A 21376-nucleotide genomic window follows, 5' to 3' on the forward strand; every position below is an offset into this window, starting at 1 on the left:
CCTCTTTATTCTTCTTCTTGGTTGATGAAATTGGGGTTCAATTGTTTGTTTTCTTCAAATTTTAATCGAACTTTTGGATCTTTGATAATATTAATTGATTCGATGGATTAGATCTGATTTGGTTGAAAAGATTAGTAGATCTGATCGGATTTGGTTCAGAGATTTGTAGATCCGATCGGATGTGGATAATAAGGTAATGATTTGGATCGGTAGCGGTCTGGCACTGATCCGGTACCGAACTGATCCGTTGCTAGCCCTAGACCTAAGATTGAAGACAAGGGTAACTCAAATACAAAATAATAGAACCTAGGTGGAATCAAACGCTAGAGTGGCCAAGATCTAGGCCTTTTAAAGGTGACCCTTCTACTTTAGAAGATAACATACATCAATGTGTTGAAGCGGTCCTAATTATCGACAACTTGGTCATACACCAAAAGGGTGTCAAAATAGTCTTTCTTAACAGAGGCCTAGAATAAGAATACAATACTTATTTATGGACCAAAATGATGAGTTTAAGATGTTGAATTAAGAGCACAAAGTGTGGAAACTAGTGTCACCTTGTAGTTTGAAATAGGCACCACTAAGTGGTCACATGAAAGTTTGATCACATGGTATGTTTTAATGTTGTAGAGAAAATGATAATCATAAATGTGTCTACCTTAGATATTATAATGACATGTGTGTTGCTATCTCTTTTACAAAGATGACCTAATTTTTGTCTCTAAAATAGAGGTTGTAAAACAAACCAAAACTTCTTGTTCCAAAATTTTGACATTAAAATTATAAAGAATCACAAATAATTTGAATGTCGTCATATTTATACTCCTTTTTCCCCTAGCATAGGTTGTATCCTAATTAGGGTTATATTGTACCAAAAATGACATGCGAGTATACATACTGTACAAGACCTAGGGCTTAAAATGGGTTGGGTTTCATGCGAAATCCGAGTGATCTAAATCCAAATTTAGTGGGTTTGGTTCCTTCAAGTATATCCGAATTAAAAAATGGGTCGGAGATGGGTAGATATCCCTTGTCTCGAGTCAGATCCGGGTCGAATACAGATCCATCCCTATATGCATGTAGATCCGAATGATATATTTCTTTATAAGTTATATTTTATACTTTTTAGGGTATTTATTTTACAACCAACAAGTGTTGGGATAGCGACTAAGCCACCCTCAATAAAGGAAGAGGTCTTGAGTTTAAGTCACACCTTTAGTGATTTTTATTGAAATAACCTTGAACGGTTCAAAATTATTTGACCTGACTGACTTGAATCAATTAATTCGGTCGGATCTGGATATGGTTTTGGTAAAAATAAATGGTTCGGATATGATTTTAGTTAGTAGGATCCTAGTCAGATTTGGATCTGAATAAAAAATTAGGATATGGATATACTCATATCCAAGCCAAACAGACCAATTCTAAGCCCTAATAGGACCCAATATCACATATATTATAGGAGTATTTTATAGATGTACTAGCAGTCCTAGTATAGAGCATTGGAATGCTAAATGTCAATCAGTGAGATACTTGAAGAAAATGTAAAACTTCGTATTCACTATTAGAAACTTGTCACTATGGTATAATGATATCGATTGGAATTTCTTTTCGGGTGATTTGAGATCACAATGGTTATGTATCTAACATTGGTGGTGGAACAATTTATTGGAAGTCCAAGAAACAAAGAACCTATTATAGCTCAATTTAGGATGAATGCTTGAGTTAGTAGCCAATGCTATCGACCAGTAAGGTTGCAGGTTGGCTATGAGGCCTTCTCATATATGCCTATTTGAGATATACTTGTATACGCTATCCTAATTCACTGTGATGGCATGATTGTATTGGCAAAGTTTGGAGTCGTTACTACAATGGTAAGTTGTGAAAAATTTGTCTTAGGCACAGTAATGTGAGAGAATGTGTAATGACCTGAAAATCTTAAAATGTATCTCGAGGAAATAATTTTAGATCTGTGCATTAATTTAAAAGTATGAATTCTTAATTTTTAATATTTGAGGAAAATTAACTTCACCAATAGATTTAGAAGGATCGAGAAACATACTTTAGCTTATAAGCACGCCTAAATCTGAAGTCGATTGAAAAAATTATCAAATCCTCGAGTTTCGCATTAGATATTTTCCCAATAGGTAAACGACACTTTAGAGACAAAATTTGAGGAAATCGATCATATCATTAGATTCGTGTCGAAAAATCACCAGAAATAGAGTATAAGTTTGTCCAATTCGGTATTCGGGAAAAACAATTCCCAAAATGACAAGTATGCCCCAACTTAAGTTATATAAATATCTGAATTCTATTAGAAAAATCAGATTTTTCTTATTCTCCTCTCCAAACAAATCTCAACCCTTTTCCCTCGATATTTGAAATTCAGATCTACGCCAAACGAGAACGATCCGAGTTTAACCGCAAGAAGGAAAGTTGTTCCTCTCGTCGAGGGTTACGCGTGGACGTAAGGAAATCCGATTTTCGCCTGAAGAAAAATTAAGAGATTGGCCGAAGGCGATTTTAAACTCCATTCTACCGTTGAATATAGCTTGAGGTAGGTTGCCTTTCCTTCTACCTTCTAGTTATACGATAATTTCATAGAAAATCCATGCGATCATCGATAAATAGATCGTTTCATTAAGTTTATACATATTTGAACGATTTGAATCATGTTTGCATGCTTATTTATGATTGGTTTTAGTTCATTTGATGTAATATAAGCATTTTATAGTTGGTATAATATTTGGATCGATTTTGGTCAAGTTTCAACGAAAAATCAGCAATTCGGAAAGTATCCGAATGTTGAGTTTGGTTCTAATTTTTTATGTGTTGCTTCCATATAGTATGTATATCCATTTCCTATCTTTATTTCATTAAAAACAGTTAAGTATTACTTTAAGTTCTTTAATAAATAAATAAAAAGAAAGAAATAACCCGTTTTAAATTTCGACTTTGAAAAATCATTTTTTCAACACTTCGTCAAATTTTCACAGATTTTCAGCTTTTACGTCTTATGGTTTTATCTTTGTTTCCGAGTCTTTCAACTCAACCAAAACCACCGAATGGAATTTGTTAATTCTCTAGGGATTTCGTATTACTTTAAAGGTGAAATTACTTTGATAGATATGTAGGAAATTAGATGATAGATAGATCGATTTAATTGATGGATGGATAGAGAGAACGTATGTTCTCGACTGATTGATGGGACAATGCCTCCAGTTCTACGTAGTGACCATGCCACGTAAAACGTGATAGATAGATAGAGGGATGAGATGGTTGATGGATAGAAATGATAGATAACTGTCACTGGAGGGCACTACCAGACTTTGTTTGTATTTTCGATTAAAAGAAATGATATATTATATCACGTCCCGAAATCCCAACATGAATCCCTATGATTCATTAGTCAGAATCTCGAGGTGTGAGATAGTCAATCACACAACCTGATAGAACATTCACAAATAATAATACTTATGAAAAGAAAATATACGCAGCGGAATAAACATTTGACTAACATCTATACGAGAGTCTAGAGTAAGCGGAAGAAATCGACAAACACTGATATAAGTCAAGATCCTAAATCTCATAATTCATTAGGTTACAAAAATTTCTAAACTAACATATTTCTTATCTACAAATAAAAACCACTAGGATTCCCTACTAATCCTTAAAAACACGGTGGTGGCAAGACATCAATTTGTTCTTCCTTGAGAACCTCCTCAAAGAACGGTTCTTCAATAGCTGACTAATCTGAAAGGGGAAGGATATGGTGAGTAACAGGGGAATGTTACTCAACAGGATGAACGTATTTCTAACAGCGAGTCATATATGCACGAGTAATCATCAGAACAATTAAATAATGCAAATTTTCATAACGTAACATACGATAAATGTTTAAGCATACTCAGTAAACAGTAATAATAACTATCAATCTATCATTTTCAATCATTTAAAGTAACATATGCATTTTTTAAATGAAAACATTTATCAATCATTACAAAATAAGAAAAAGATACATAATAAGAATATGGCGGTGTAATCGATAAGAGAGCAGAGGAACACGCCGATATAACCGTCTCGGCAATGGCAATACGATATTCCAAACTTAACCTCCGATGTGGAATTCCATCGTTATAAATTTGATTTTGTGGCCGGTCTAGCATACCACGGTTGGATGACTATTTATCCGGCTCAGACTGGCCGTTGACCAAGAACTCAATACTGAGTTCAACTAACGGTGAGGTCGACTGTTTGACGACTACAGACTAAAAGTGATCACTAACTAGCCCAAGAAACCCCTCGCGTCGAAGCCTATCAAGAGGCAATGCATGTGAATCCCACCTAGCTCTACACTATACAGAGACCGTCTTTACACACAACGTTCCCCAGGAAAAAAGTAGGAGAAATTTCCGGATTTCATAAGCTGTAATATGCTTTAAGGTATCCCATACTACCGAAGAGCATATGACATCTAGTGTTATCCTAGATTGACTCGCCGCTTCCGGATACACAGCAACGCGTCACTCTTTATGGATTTTCAACAAACCTTTACTGGTATACAAAATAATTTATTTTGTATATAATATATCATTTCTTTTAATCGAAAATACAAACAAAATCTGGTAGTGCCCTCCAGTGACAGTTATCTGTCATATCCATCCATCAACCATCTCATCCCTCTATCTATCTATCACGTTTTACATGGCATGGTCACTACGTAGAACTGGAGGCACTGTCCCATCAATCAGTCGAGAACATACGTTCTCTCTAACCATCCATCAATTAAATCGATCAATCTATCATCTAATTTCCTATATATCTATTAAAGTAATTTTACTTTTAAAGTAATTCGAAATCCATAAAGCATCAACCAATTCCATTCAATGGTTTTGGTTGAGTCGAGAGACTCGAAAACAAAGATAAAACCATAAGACATAAAAGCTGGAAATCTATGAAATTTAACTAAGTGTTGAAAAATGTTTTTTCAAAGTCGAAATTGAAAACGAACTATTTATTTATTTATTAAAGAACTTAAAGTAATACTTAATTATTTTTAATGAAATAAAGGTAAGAAATGGGTATACGTACTATATGGAAGCAACAAAAAAAAAATTAGAACCAAACTCAACATTCGGATACTTTTCCAAATTGCTGATTTTTCGTCGAAACTCGACCAAAATCGATCCAAATATTATACCAACTATAAAATGCTTATATTACATCAAATGAACTAAAACCAATCATAAATAAGCATGCAAACATGATTCAAATCATTCAAATATGTATAAACTTAATGAAACGATCGATTTATCAACAACCATATGGATTTTCTATGAAATTATCGCATAACTAGAAGGTAGAAGGGAAGGCAACCTACTTCAAGCTATTTTCAACGGTTGAATGGACTTAAAAATCACCTCCGGCCAATCTCCAAAATTTTCTTTCTGCGAAAATCGGATTTCTTTGCGTCCACGTGTAACCCTCGGCGAGAGGAACAACTTTCCTTCTTGCGCCTAAGCTTGGATCGTTCTCGTTTAGCGTAGATCTGAGTTTCAAATATTGAAGGAAAATGGTTGAGATTTGTTTGGAGAGGAGAATAAGAAAAATCTGATTTTTCTAATAGAATTTAGATATTTATATAACTTAAGTTGGGACATACTTATCATTTTGGGAATTATTTTTCCCGAATGTCGAATTGGACAAACTTATACTCTATTTCGGGTGATTTTTCGACACGAATTTAATGGTATGATCGGTTTCCTCAAATTACGTCTCTAAGGTGTCGTTTACCTATTGGGAAAATATCTAATGCAAAACTTGAGGATTTAATAACTTTTTCAATCGACGTCAGATTTAGACGTGCTTACAGGCTAAAGTATGTTTCTCGATCCTTCTAAATCTATTGGTGAAGTTAATTTTCCTCAAATATTAAAAATTAAGAATCTATACTTTTAAATCAATGCACGGATTTCCTTGAGATACATTTTAGGATTTTCAAGTCATTACATATTATATACAAAATAAACTATTTTGTTTACCAACAAAGGTTCGTAGAAACCCATAAAGAGTGACGCGTTGCTGGGTATCCGGAAGCGGCTAGTCAATTTAGGATAGCGCTAGATGTCATATGCTCTTCGGTAGTATGGGATACCTTAAAGCATATTACAGCTTGTGAGATCCGGGAATTTCTCCTACTTATTTCTTACGGAACGTTATATGTATAGGCAGTCTCTATATAGTGTAGAGTTAGGCGGGGTTCACATGCATTGCCTCTTGATAGGCTTCGACGCGAGGGGTCTCTTGGGCTAGCTAGTAATCACTTTTAGTCTGTAGTCGTCAAACGGTCAACCTCACCGTTAGTTGAACTCAGTATTGGGTTCTTATTCAACGGCCAATCTAAGCCGGATAAATGGTCATCCAACCGTGGTATGCTAGACCGGCCACAAAATCAGATTATAACGATGGGATTTCACATTGGAGGTTAAGTTTGGAATATCGTATTGCCATAACCGAGGCGGTTATATCGGCGTGTTCCTCTGCTCTCTTATCGACTACACCACCGTATTCTTATTATGTATCTTTTCCTTATTTTGTAATGATTGATAGATGTTTTCATTTAAAATATGCATATGTTACTTTAAATAATTGAAAATAATAGATTAAAGTTATTATAACTGTTTACTGAATATGCTTAGACATTTATCGTATGTTACATTATGAAAACTTGCATCATTTAATTGTTCTGATGATTATTCGTGCATGTATGACTCGATATTAGAACAGCGTTCATCCTGCTGAGTAACATTCCCTTGGTACTCACCCTATCCTTCACAGTTCAGATTAATTTAATTGTTCTGATGATTATTCGTGCATGTATGACTCGATGTTAGAACAACGTTCATCCTGCTGAGTAACATTCCCTTGGTACTCACCCTATCCTTCACAGTTTAGATTATTCAGCTCTTGAGGAGCAGTTATTTGAGGAGTCTTTTCAGGAGGTCCCCGAGGAGGATCAGATTGATGTCTTGCCGCTGCCATATCTGTGAGGATTAGTAGAGGATCCTAGCGGTTTTTGATTATAGATAAGAAACATGTTAGTCTTAGAAATTTTTGTAATTTCATATATTATGAGACTGAGGACTTGGATGATATCAGTATTTGATGATTGTTTCCGCTTACTCTAGACTCTCGTATAGATGTTAGTTAAATGTTTATTCCACTGCGTATATTTTTTTTTTTCATAAGTATTATTACTTGTGAATGTTCTAGCAGGTTGTGTGATTGATTACCTCACACCTCGAGATTCTGACTGATGAATCATAGGGATTCGTGTTGGGATTTCAGGGTGTGACAGAATGCTTACTAATGGATCTATAAATGTTGACCATGTAAGATCTAAAGTTATCGTAGATCACTTGACTAAAGGTTTGATAAAAGTAAAATTTTGTGATAATTGAAAATGATGGATTGAAGCTTTGTTGATGGATGGATATTTTTGTTGGATACCTACCTAACGGCTGCAGATCCCTAAAAATTAAGTTAGAAGGGTAAATGAGTCACTAAATCTTTGGTTTTGGATCATGAACTCTTTTGGAGTTTTTATTTTTTCTCCTGGTCTATTCCTATTGTATTTTTATGCATGATATCCTATACTTATGAAGGCAAGTATCTTAACTATTATCGAGGACTACTTCATCTTATGAGTAGGGTATAGAATACAAGAACACTCCTAATTGATTCAACTATATGTATGTGGAAGTGGGACGTTTCCTATGTGAATTGGTGCTACTTCTCTAGAACCGTCACGAATAATGGGGTAAAGCACAGAGATGTTACTTGTTGGGCATATGAATATAATACCTGGTGGTGTTGTGTGTGTGATGTGTTTATGTGCAGTCAATAATAGGGTTCAAGACGTAGTCATCCAGATTCTCACACTCTAAATATAATGTCACTACGAGAAGGTTCAAATCATTAGATACCTTCATTTACATAAATACTGCTTCATTTGGCGAGCATTTTATTTTATTAAAATAAGGTGGAGAATTTGAATATTTATATAAAATATTCTTTATTTTATTTATTCTCTTTCTTATTTATGCTAATTTGCAATAGACAATATGAACGAGATGAATGTCAAGGGAAGGGAAGAGGGTGTACGATGATTAACGTTGGTGTACCAACATTGTAATGTGGGTCCTGCCTCTTTGACATAGCACCATCGTAATGGTCATAATGTTCACTGTTATTCGCTTACAACAGATCCTTTCTAAACCTTGGTTGCATGATCTATGTGCTAGGACAACTTTGCTGTTTTGATTCTTTATTCCTACCAGTTTTATAATCTGCTGGTGTGTTATTGTTTATTATTGTGAATTTGGTCAGGCTTAGCTGTGATTTCATGGTTCAAAGTTTGAATGTTAAAATCAAATTCTACGAGAATTTTCAAATTCAGAAAATTTCAAATTCTACATGATTTTTTCCTGTATGCCAATTTTGCTAACAAGGGTTCTCATTGAACTTCTTTCCACCAGGCCATTTGTTCTTTAATTACTACTGTGCTGCCTGTGTCACTGTGCTGCTGTTGTTTGAGCCATTGATTGTATTATTTTGATGATGAGATGGTTAATCTCAGTTCCTCTTGGCTTCTACAAAACCTTCTCAGTGTCTATTGTTGGCATTAAACCAATTTATGCCACAGAGCTCATCCTCAAGCATCCATGTAATAGGTTACGTCAGCATCCATGCTTCCTGCACTTCTCTACTGCCATCCAGACAGCAAGCATGAATCCGGAACATTGTTCCTCCCATGTAATCTTGTTGAGTAAGTTTGAAACTGCTCTGAAGCACCGCCAAGTGGCTGAAGCTTGGGAAGCCTTCTCTGATTTCAGAAGATTACATGGCTATCCTAAAAGTTCTCTCATTAGCAGGTTAATCGCTCAGTTGTCTTATTCATGTGATCCATACTGGCTTCGAAAAGCCTACGAATTAGTTCTCTTGATTTTGGAAGACAAGTCTGATTTACTTCATTATGACTTCTTGGTCAGGTTGGCTCTCTCCCTGGCAAGATCTCAAATGCCCATTCCTACCTCCACAGTCCTTAGGTTAATGTTGCAATTGCACAAGTTCCCACCAATGGATATATGGAGGACTGTCTTTCTTCATATGGTGAAGACAGAAATTGGGACATATCTTGCATCTGATTTATTGGTAGAGATTTGTGATTGCTTCTCAAGTCATACCAAGGATCATGGCTTGAAAAATTTTGGACACTTAAAGTTGATAAAACCTGATACAATGATCTTCAATCTTGTTCTAGATGCTTGTGTGCAGTTTCGATCAACCTTAAAGGCTGAACAGATAATTGAGTTGATGCCATTGACAGGGGTTGTTGCCAATGCGAACACCATTGTGGTTGTTTCTCAGATTTATGAGATGAATGGTCGGAGGGATGAGTTGAAGAAATTGAAAGAACATGTTGACCGAGTTCCTGTCACATTGCTTCGCTATTATTGTCAATTCTATGACAATTTGCTGAGCTTGCATTTCAAATTTAATGATATCGATTCTGCTGCTGAGCTTGTTTTGGATATGTACAGGCACCAAGGGTATGGAGTTATCCCAAAAGTTAGGAAGGATTCGCATAAACCTTGCCTGGTCAAGATTGGATCTTGTAATCTAAGGACAGGCTTGAGATTGCAAATTGAGCCTGAGTTGTTGCATAAAAATTTCGTTCTCTCAGCGGAGAATCAACCAAAACTTGTTAAGTTCATAGATGGGAAGCTTGTTCTGCGTAACAGGACACTAGCGAAGTTCATCAATGGCTACAAAAGACATGGAAAGCTTATTGAGTTATCGAAACTTTTGGTTAGCATTCAAAAAATGTCGGATTTATCTGGAGAAGTTGGTTTGATCTCAGATGTGATGGATGCTTGCATTCAATTGGGTTGGCTGCAGACTGCCCATGACATTCTTGATGACATGGAATTAGCTGGAATTCGTATGGGTTTCATTGCATATATGTCTCTCTTAAAAGCCTATTGCGAAGGAAACATGTTTGAAGAGGCCAAGATACTATTGAAACAAATGAGAAAGGCTGGTTTGCTCATGAATTTGTCCAATGAGGAGGTTATTTCCAAATGTCTTTCAGAAAATGGAAGCATTATAACTTCGGTTGGTGAATCGGGTTTAGCGAAATCTTTGATTAGAGAAACAAGAGAGGAAGAAAAAGAAATGTCTCCACTGGTTTATGAAATCAACTCCTCAATTTACTTCTTCTGCAAGGGAAATATGATGGAGGATGCTTTGAAGACATACAAAAAGATGCAAGAGAGAAGACTTCGTCCCACAGTACATGCTTTCATTAGTCTGGTAAATGGGTATTCTTCATTAAGGATGTATCGTGAGATCACCATCTTGTGGGGGGAGATCAGGAGAACAATGGGAAGTGGGGATTTAACAGCCAATAGGGATCTGCTCGAGTTATTATTGTGTAATTTTATTCAAGGTGGGTACTTTGAGAGAGTGATGGAGGTCCTTGAATATATGAAAAAACATGGTATGTATATCGACAAGTGGAAGTATAAGAGAGAGTTCCTGAAGTTTCACAAGTGTCTTTATAGGAGCTTAAAAACATCAAAAGCCAAAAGTGAGGTTCAGAGTAAGAGACTTGAGCATGTTCGAGGATTTAAAAAATGGGTGGGCATTGATTGAAGGTTAATGGGAGGCTTCATGTAGTAACCATGGGCTTGTTCAAACGAAGACTCATTCATTTCCATGGTATGACCTATATTGTGTTCTTTCAAGTTTCATTTAGCTGTTCCATCATATCCTCCGAAGATATCCTGAAAGAAAAGCTTGACATACTCTCAGCCAGTCATGCTAATTTGTCAGTAAATGCTGTTTCTGCAGTTGGAAAATATTTGTGATAAATTTATTGAATTTTTTTTTACCCATTTAAAAGAAAGATTTTACATTCTATAGAGAAAATTATCATATATTATATTTACTTAGTCATCCTATATTTAAGTCCATAATTTACATCTTATCATTCTTGGATTAGATCCAAAAAATTAAATGAGTAATATGTTGCATAAGTGGTTTCAATCCAACTTCGTGTTCCATAATGTGGCAGACAAATTGTTGTAGCTTATGATTTTAACCATTTGTGTTGATAACTATATCTGTAATTGTGATGGAAGACCTTTATTTAGTTTTAATTATCGTAGTGAAAATTCAATCTAATTCTGATATATAATATGAAGTGGATCCTGATTGTTCATTTTATTTCCTATATAGTTATGCGGATCTCTCAAAATAATGAAATACACCTCTGGGGATGAGAGACCAGTCACAAGGCGAGGTATGAAAGGGACATATTCTGTTATTGACATTCAACTACATAAATTGTGATTCTTTTAGTCATGTATTATGTGCTGTTCATGGGACCAAGAAAGGACATTTTTTTTTAAAGTTGCGTTTAAAATGCGTATGGTGTCTCTAGCGAATAAAATGTTTACATTTTAAACACGTTTTTTAATGCTTTTTTTTTTTTTTGTGTGTGGGTCTGTTGTTAACTTTTGTGGCCTTATGGCGGTTTGTGATTTGGTTTATGAATATTGTTTAATATAGGGTTTGATACATAATATCAGATTTGATGATTCATGAATTTAGTTTAATGTGGGATTTAATGATAGTATCTTGATATTATGATGATTCATTTTTCAATAGTGCGTTATTTTGCTCAAAAGATATATATGTTAATAGTTAGACGTTTTTAGCATCATAGCATGTATACATGTGTGGAAACATTTTATCCTATATAGATATTGAATAATCTATTTTTCTGCTCAAATCAAAACTATTGCATCTGTGCCCCAACTGATTGATATCAGCTTTTAAGGAAACAAAACAACTTTGCTTTGGTTCAATTAGTGATGCTTATTGGAAAACAAAGAACATATGAAATTGACTGCAAATGAGAATGGGTTGTACAATATATTTATCTTTGAAGAATTTGTCAAAACTATTTTATTAAATATAACCGAGTTTAGGTTTGCGTATTCAATTGAAACATAAAAATTCTGACTTGGATGTAATCTCTTTAATAAGAACAATGTTAATTATAGAAAAAGCCCCCAAGCACAAGGAACCCCATCTAAAAACAAATTCCTCAAGAAAGGTCCCTTTGAAATCCGGATATATTAAAATGAAAAAGAAGGTGGCGAAGGAGACCACTCAACAGAAACACAATATTTACCAGAACAAACAAGCAGCCCAAAGCTAGAGAATCAGTCTAGCATAAGAAATCCCATCTACAAATGAAATCTTCAAAAAAGATCCCTCTGAACTCTGAGAATAATTTACTTTAAAAGAATAATAGGCCCAACACGACTATCTAGACATAAATTTTAAGTTATTATTTATTCCATTCGTTTTCTAGTTGCATTTATCTATATCAAATTACCTACTACAGAATTTCCACTCCCATTAACTAGGCAAGTACATATCTTCGATTTTTTTTTTCTAGAAACATGTTAAGGTGTTAGATTATCATATTGGTTGTTGTTAGGTGCTTAGATGTACTATGCTTGTGAGTTGTGATGACAATAGATGCAAATATTATGATTTAAGTGCCTTCACGCTTGACTAAAATTTTAATTTAAAAACATTCCATCACTCTGTAAGTATAAGCAACAAAAATCCAATTAGATTTAGTCATACAAATAAGTGTATGAAGAGACCACTCAATAGAAACACAATATTTACAAGAACAAGCAAGCAACCCAAAGCTAGAGAATCAGTCTAGCATAAACAATCCCATCTACAAATTAAATCTTCAAAAAAGACCTCTCTGAACTCGGAGAATAATTTACTCTAAAAGACTTTCCACTCCCATTAACTGTGCAAGTACATATCTTCAATTTTTTTTTTTTTCTCTAGAAACATGTTAAGGTGTTAGATTATCATATTGGTTGTTGTTAGGTGCTTAGATGTACTATGCTTGTGAGTTGTAATGACAATAGATGCAAATATTATGATTTAAGTGCCTTCACGCTTGACTAAAATTTTAATTTAAAAACATTCCATCACTTTGTAAGTATAAACAACAAAAATCCAATTAGATTTAGTCATACAAATAAGTGTATGAAGAGACCACTCTACAAAAACACAATATTTACAAGAACAAGCAAGCAACCCAAAGCTAGAGAATTAGTCTAGCATAAAAAATCCCATCTACAAATTAAATCTTCAGAAAAAGATCCCTCTGAACTCTGAGAATAATTTACTCTAAAAGAATAATAGGCCCAGAATTTCCACTCCCATTAACTGTGCAAGTACGTATCTTCAATTTTTTTTTCTCTAGAAACATGTTAAGGTGTTAGATTATCATATTGGTTGTTCTTAGGTGCTTAGATGTATTATGCTTGTGAGCTGTGATGACAATAGATGCAAATATTATGATTTAAGTGCCTTTAGACTTGACTAAAATTTTAATTTAAAAGCATTCCATCACTCTGTAAGTATAAACAACAAAAATCCAATTAGATTTGGTCATACAAATAGGTGTATGAAGTCGATAAATGTGGGCGTACAACTTCCAAATCAATGAACCAAACAATATACAGCTTTCTCATTTCAAAGGGATTGGAATGCTGTAAGAAAAACTTGGTGTGGCAATAGGATCTTTAATTTTTTTATTATTATTTACTTCACCTTTTCCAAGCATCTCCTTATATCTTATAATCGAATCCAATCTTTGCAACTTCAATTGCTACTTCAATCTATTAATGAAATCGTTCGCCTTCACATCAATTCTTTTATCCTCTCCAAATGTTTGTACCTTCCCATCTTTTACTGACAAACATCGACGCTCAACCATATTTTTTTCCTCAAAATCACCAAAACCCAATTTTGATGAACTCGACCACTTCTTCATTTTTTGTGGTAGATTCCCCTTTTTCACCTTAGATTTCTTCTTCGTGAGATGATTTTGATTAGGAATTGAAACTAGGTTTTGATTGATGGTTGGTTCTAGTGTTTGTTGGGCGTCACCCATATCTGTTGATTGATAGATTGTGGTAATAGAGGAAAATGGGTTCAATTCTTGAGATCTGTGGCGATAGAGATCGATGGATTTGAGGCGTTGTAAGACGGATGGAACTCAAGCGAGTTGGGTTTGTTCTTGTTGTTCTCAGTGGTAGAGATGGTGTTTCTGGGTTTTGGAAACAATGGCAATTGTGGCGATCATGAAGTTACGAAAACAAAGAGAACAGTTGGAGTGAACCAACTGTTCATGGAGTTCCAGATTGAATTGAGAGATTATTCAATCATGGTGGGTTCCTCTATTAATAGAGAGAGAGAGAGAGAGAGAGAGAGACTTGCAGAGATGAAGATGACAAAAAAAGCTTCTTAAGCTTCCTTTGTAAGATCAGAGAGAGAGAGATGGCGCCAACTTTGGTATTTTGTTTTTGCGGAGGCTTGTGGAAGAATCGTGTGATTTTGAGGAGGCTCGTTGAAGTGTTAGTAGTCGAGAGATTTGGCTGATTTTTCTAAACGAATCAGCAAATAAAAAGAGTTATTAACGACGTCAAACACTGAAGTTCCAAAAAAGAAATGTGTTCGGTGCGAATTTTACCTTCACACGGTCTTTTCAAACGCATTATCAGTGCTATGTTGCCCTTCTGGCTAGGCCAGGTGCTCTCTACCTTGGCCTACCCTTTTGTTGGGTAGCGCCCCGTATGCTGGTCAGCTCATGGTACCACTCAATCGGCCTGGACCCGTGCACAGTATAGATAACTGCGTGGTTATTTCCCTTTACACGTATCAATATTTTGACCATAACATTCTCCAAACACATCGATTCGTAAGATCTTGGGCTCATTGTGTAATGCCCTAAAAATTTATTACACATCTCGAGGTATATATTTTATGAAATTTGATGACTATTAATCATAATTGTGATGGGAGATTTTTTTAGTCAATCATGTATTGTTGGTTTAGAATTGTTAAGAAACATAGTTTTGCGTGAATTTGAGTTGATGGTTAAGTTAGTTGATCCAAAAGAATATTTTAGAAGAATATTTATGAATATAAAAAGCTAATTCATATTCATTTCAGTTGAACCTATTGAGAGAAGCCGACTTTTAAAGTTGTTTGTCTGTTGTCTTTTAAGTTAGGCGTTGATCTCGTCAGGAAGTGAAAATGAATAAAAAACTGGACTAGTTGAATAATGATTCAAGACGTCGATGTCTGAAGCTAAGAATTGAGTCCAATGAGGTAGGGAACTTCCAATTTCTTAATTGTAGGTGTTGATTCATTTTAAAAATGTTTTTGTTTTAAAAAAAATGAATAATGAATAATTTCAAAAATTTATGTTCAATATATGTATGAGTACTAATAAAAGCACCCTGCGAATTAATAAAGACAACCAGTTATAGCTGAATTGTTGTCTTATATGGGTTAAAAGTTTCGGAATGGGGTTAGTTTTGGTGACGATGTACTATTCTTGAACTTGTTTTGATGGCGTTAGAAGTTTCGGAATGAGCTGATTTTTGGTGAGGATGATCTCCTCATCATAGAGATCATTCTCACCAAAACTCAATTCATTCCGTAACTTTTAACTCATATAAGACAAAACAATTTTTTTATGGTGTGGGTTGCCCTTATAATTCGTGGGGTGCTTTTATAATTACCCTATGTGTATTCTTCCAAATTAATGCATGATAGATTAGGGTTTTGATATGCCAATGTAGTATTTATGTTACTCACAATTTGGTTGATGACACTAACATGCAGCAAAATGTTTTATAATTGTAAAAGTGTTTCTTGTAAAATTGGTTTTGAATAAAAATCAATAATGCTTTTTATTATTAAACTAATTTGAATAATAAAGTATGGTTCTTAGCTAATCGAGCATAGTTTATGATTAATCAGAAATTGTTTTGATTAACAATTTTGTTTAGGAATAGAAATATTGTTATGGAAAAAAAATGGATTTTTGGAAAGAATTTTAGAATGAAAAATTATAACAAGTTTTTCTTTGATTTCAATTAATTGAGTAGGAGAATTATTTTAAGAAAAATTAGATATTTGATGTTCGTGTATTCAATGTTGTCAAATGAGATCGCATATGTTTTTGGTTAATTATGCCATGGCATACAGAAGTATGCGATGCATATTACTCTAACGGCAAAGATTTGATTATTGGAGTATTAAATTCAAGTTTTTTTTAATCTAATTATCCTACAACTACCCTATTTCCACCCCTATTCCTGCATTATTCTAAGTAATTTCTTTTATTCTTTCACTCACATGTATTCTCTTTAAGTCTTGTTTTTTTACTTTATTTTTTCAAAATGTTGAGTTTATGCATTCTATCATAAGATCATAGTATCCAATGATTAAACTATTAAAGCAGAGCCCACTTTAATTATCTAGAAGTAGAACTTGATAATTAAAGTAGGCCACCTTCGTATCATGAATAGTTTATATATTATTGACTATTTGGCTTCTTAAGTTCTTTTATTCTTGTTACCAAATGACTAAATGTAATCAATTTTATTCCATTTATAAAATGAGTGCTATCCAAATATATTGTTATAAGTTTGTTTTTATTTTCTTATATTTTAAACATTTTCTCTTTTTTTTTTCCTACTTTTTTACTTTTTTTATTTAATTTTTTGAAGTAAAAAGTATTTTGTGCAATATGCAACCGCATATGTCATATGCAATTTCTCATATGTGTACAACATATGCTAGTCACATATGGTATTTGATAATATTGCATATATTTCAATGTGATTTTTAAAAATGGGTTTATTCACTTTGTGAAGTTAAAATAAAGTTTTGGATTGATGGAAAAAAATGATTTTCAAAAGTGATTATATTTCCTTTATATTAAAGTCACACTGAAGATGTGATAACTTGTAATGTTATTGAGAATGTGATTCTCAGTTTAGTATGTGGAGTGAGTACCTAGTGGTGAAATGCTTCGACATACGATAAGTCACAAAAGAGAGATGTGAGGTTGCTTCGATCTGAGGATTATGTAAGATACGGGGAAAAAAAAGAGAGAGTAGACATGCTTCGGCTTATCGCTGTGTAAGACCTGAAAAGAAAAGAAATGAAAAGGAAAAAAAAAAGAGAAAAGAAAGAGGGTGTATTATGTTGAGTGATAGACTGGATATTCAACTTACTTACTTGGCTGTTATTTTTTATTTAATGTTTTTGAAAAAGAGAAAGGTTTTATGTTTTCAAAAAGAGAAAGTTTCATGCTTAGTCAGAAAAATGAAGTTTCATGTTTTGAAAAAAGAAGAAAATTTTTACTTCTATATTATATTAGTGATCTACAAAGAGATTGTGAAGGCCTACAAAGAACAATATGTTGTGTCACTTTCGGAGCGACACGTTATTTTAGAAAAATAGTTTCGATGTCTGATTTCTTATGTAGTATGGGATGCATAAGAACTTAATGTCACAAAAGGAATTCGAGAATTTCCTTTCTATCTTTAATAGAGAACAAGATGTAAAGATAGTTGTATAAATGATAGAGTTTTTATTGAGGATCACACACACTAGATTGTCATAGAAGAAGATGGCTAGTTAATAATCATTAATAGTCTTAAATAGTTCGGAAATAATGATCCACTTAATTGACCCGTTTCTTAAGGAATTGGTCAATGGCCAATCTAAGCTTGAAAATCAGTCACCCAAGTATGGCAAATGCTGACCATAGATTCAAGAACTAATGGTGGGGTTCCACACCGGCGAAGTATTGGATCAATTGTATCTTGACTGAGATGTCCACATCAGTTGTGACCTTCAACTCTCTATTATAGTACTCTATCATTATATGTTATATTATGGTTTGATGTTGTATGTTTGATATTTCAGGCTTATGGTAATATTTTATTTCACAGTTATTGAAGTCTTTTAGACAGATTTATGTTTTAATAAACCTACATTATTTACAAATGAATTTGTGTGATTAATCTGTATATTAGGACTATGATTTAGAAATATACGTTCCCTACTAGTAACTCCCTTGTAACACACCCTACAATCATCTCAATTTTAGGAAGTTCTAGTGATCATTGTTTAACTTTAGGATATTTGCAGTTTTGAGATCAGTAGGTTTGTGTGTTTTGAGTGTTGATAGATATAATAGGTCAGTTTATGTTGAGAGAGCAGATTAGTATATTCTTGGTAGTATGTGTCAATATTTCCTTCTGTTATACATAAATAAAGGGAGTTGTGAGATAGGATTGTTGTTTTGTTTATGTATCGCATAACTATATGCTTCCGCTGCAGTATATGTTATCATTGTCAGAAATCGTGGTATTTTATATGTTTATCACTCAAGATTCTAACACTTAATCATGGGGATGCGTGTTAGGATTTTGGGGCGTGACACATTGAATAGGTAAGTGAATAAATTTTCAAATTACACATAAATCAACATAGTACGACAAGTTTTGACTCTCAAAATAAGGCCTAAAGAAAAGTGACATGAATAGTACTAAAACTGAAAATCAAATTCCGAAAATAACTAAAAGACAATTCAAATGAGAATTATAATAAATCTAAAACTAATCCAAACAAAATAAAAAATAGTAACTCTGAGTCCAAACAGTGCCAACCAAAATAAGTACAAAATTGTCATTGAAACTGTGACTGTTTGTTTTGCGTCCTGCATCATTAACATTCCTGTAATTGAGTGATAAACCAAAATACCAAGGAGCAACAGGAAAAAATGTTGTTTAACATTAAGCGTGGGTCCCATCTCTCTGACATTACATCACAATGGTCATAATTTTCTCTGTTATTCCCTCATAATGGACACTCTTCTAAACCTTGGTTACATAATCTATGTGCTGGGACATCTTTACTGTTGGGATTGTGAATTTGGCCATGTGTAACTGATTTCATGACTCAAAGTGTGAATGTTGAACTCAAATTCTACATGAATTTTCCTACATGCCAATTTGCTAACAAGGGTTCTCATTGGATTTCTTTCCAACAGGCCATTTGCTGCTTCACTTACTACTGTGCTGGCTTCTGTTATTTGGGCTATAACAGTTGATTCTTTCATAACAACTATCTTGTTAGCAGGTTGATCGCTCTGTTGTGTTATTCATGTGATCCCTACTGGCTTTGAAAAACCTACTAATTAGTCCTCTTGGCTATGAGAGACAATACTGTCTTCATTGTGACATCTCGATCAGGATTGGCTCCCTTTCTCTGACGAGAGCTCAAATGATCAATGGATATATGGAGGACTGTCTTTTTACATATGATGAAGACAGAAATTTGGACTTATCTTGCATCTGAAACAACGCCACACAGGCAACTGGAAAATCCTTGCAACTGGTCCATTTAGTCACAAAATGCGCGTAGCTGAAAGAATGGAGGATTGTGTCAAATACAACATTTGTTTTTTACCGAAGATGTGACGAGGCATTGGAGCATCTATTCATGGCATGCGACTATGCTAGAGAAATATGGAAAAAGAGTTCTCAGGAAGTGTTTGCACCACAGGAATTGCTCGGACTGGGAAGAGGAGATCCAATGGGTTTTCATGCACTTTAAAGGATCAAATGTGGCTAACTCTATTAAGGAGGCTGCTTTTTTTGGATTTATATTCTCATGTTTGTCAGGAGAGGTTCCGACGAATACATCAGAACCATTACAACCCTTTGTAGATTGTACTTCACATGATCAAAAAGACATTCAGATGAAATTCTCTAATCAGAGTCCGAAGGTGGAGGACACCGAGCGTAATAGAGCTTTGCTTGAATCTTGGGGGATTCAAACATCCTACCATGTAAATAAGGTGTGGTGCAGATGGCAAGGACCTGATCAAGGCACTTCACTGGCTATCTCAAATGGATTGTACTTAGAAAATAGAGGAGGATGGGTTCATTATTAGGGTCACATCAAGTAATGATTGCTTGCAAGACGGGGGCCTTAGACCCAAATCGATAATTCATCATGAGCTCCAAGGAATATGAGAAGGAATGAAACTAGACCTTGATCATGGATTCTCATGCAGGTGCAACAATGGTCAATGGGAGCCCCTCTGGTATGAAAAAACATATTTTATTGAAATTGAGAAGATGATATCCAGTTTTTTCTCTATAGATTTTGTTCATATTTATAGAGAGGCAATTAGGGTTGCTGATTTTCTAGCAGCTTATGTAAAAATTGTTGGAAACATAGAGCTCTCTAGTGAAGAGCTAGGTGTTGAAGAGGGTAGGGAGGGTAGATTGTACCTTCATTGTAGTTCTAGTTGGAGTTTGTCTGAAAAAAAACTCCACAAATTAATAATCTTCTAGTCATAAGTTATGTTCAGGGCCCCCATAGTCATACAAAATGACACTTTTTTTTTTTTTTTTTTGAAAAAAGTTGCGTTTAAAACACACTGTACCTCTAGCGAATAAAAATGATTAAATAACATGTTAACATGTCTTTACATTTTAAACACGTTTTTGTGGGCTTGTGGCTAATTTGTTTTGTTGTTTTATGTTTGTGATTTTATTTATGAATATTGTTTAGGGTCCCGTTCACCACCCTACGCTTTACCAAACGTGTTTTGTCCTACATGGGTTAGAAGTTTTGGAATAGGCTGATTTTTGGTGAGGATGATCTCTATGGTGAGATCATCCTCACCAAAAATCAGCCCATTCCAAAACTTCTAACCCCATAAAAAATGGTTTACAAAAAATGGACGGTCCACGATTTTTCAGGCTAGAAGTTTTGGAATGGGCTGATTTTTGGTGAGGAGGATCTTCTAATCGTAGAGATCATCCTCACCAAAAATCAGCCCATTCCAAAACTTCTAACCCATGTAGGACAAAACACGTTTGGTAAGGCGTAGGCTAAAGTGTAGGGTGTTGAACATTTCCCTATTGTTTAATGTAGGATTTCATACATAATATAGGATTTGGTGATTCATGAATGTAGTTTAATGTGACATTTAATGAAAATGTCTTGATATTATATTATTTTGCTAAAAAAATATGTTGATGGTTAGACTTCTTTTAGCATCATAACTTGTATAATTGTGGAGAAACATTTTATCATGTATAGATATCCAATAATGTATTATTTTCTCACTTCAGAATTGTTGATTCTGTAACATCTCCAAACGATTGATTTTAGCTTTAAATATAACAAAACTAGTGATGCTTATTGTAAAACAAAGATCATATGATATTGATAACAAATGGGATTGGGTTGTACTATATAATTATCTTTCAAGAATTTGATCAACTATTTTATTAAATATCATCGAGCTTAGATTTGTTTATTCAAGTAAAACATAAAAATTATGAATTTCCTTGTTGGACATTTGGTCCTATTTAAATAC

The 21376-nt window shown here is 34.2% G+C and overlaps 1 protein-coding gene across 14 annotated transcripts in view; it reads left to right on the plus strand.

The window, feature by feature from the left end:
- Positions 1 to 21376, plus strand: part of LOC147384448 (Pentatricopeptide repeat (PPR) superfamily protein) — a 34909-nt gene that overhangs the window by 10847 nt on the left and 2686 nt on the right. For 6 of the 14 annotated variants that reach the window (XM_086426448.1, XM_086426445.1, XM_086426442.1 and 3 more), the window contains 3 exons: positions 8541 to 10785; positions 11305 to 11368; positions 19031 to 20089. In XM_086426448.1, coding sequence (XP_086282574.1) covers positions 8620 to 10719 — 2100 coding nt within the window. In that variant the 5' untranslated portion in view covers positions 8541 to 8619 and the 3' untranslated portion in view covers positions 10720 to 10785; positions 11305 to 11368; positions 19031 to 20089. Of the gene's footprint in view, positions 1 to 2392; positions 2561 to 8540; positions 10786 to 11304; positions 11369 to 15185; positions 16569 to 19030; positions 20425 to 21376 lie in introns of those variants that run through there. The other 8 variants (XM_086426447.1, XM_086426444.1, XM_086426450.1 and 5 more) reach the window with 6 other exon arrangements.

This window comes from Akebia trifoliata, chromosome 15, assembly GCF_017979445.1.
Source record: "Akebia trifoliata isolate Shusen 1 chromosome 15, ASM1797944v1, whole genome shotgun sequence".
Classification (NCBI taxonomy): Eukaryota; Viridiplantae; Streptophyta; class Magnoliopsida; order Ranunculales; family Lardizabalaceae; genus Akebia; species Akebia trifoliata.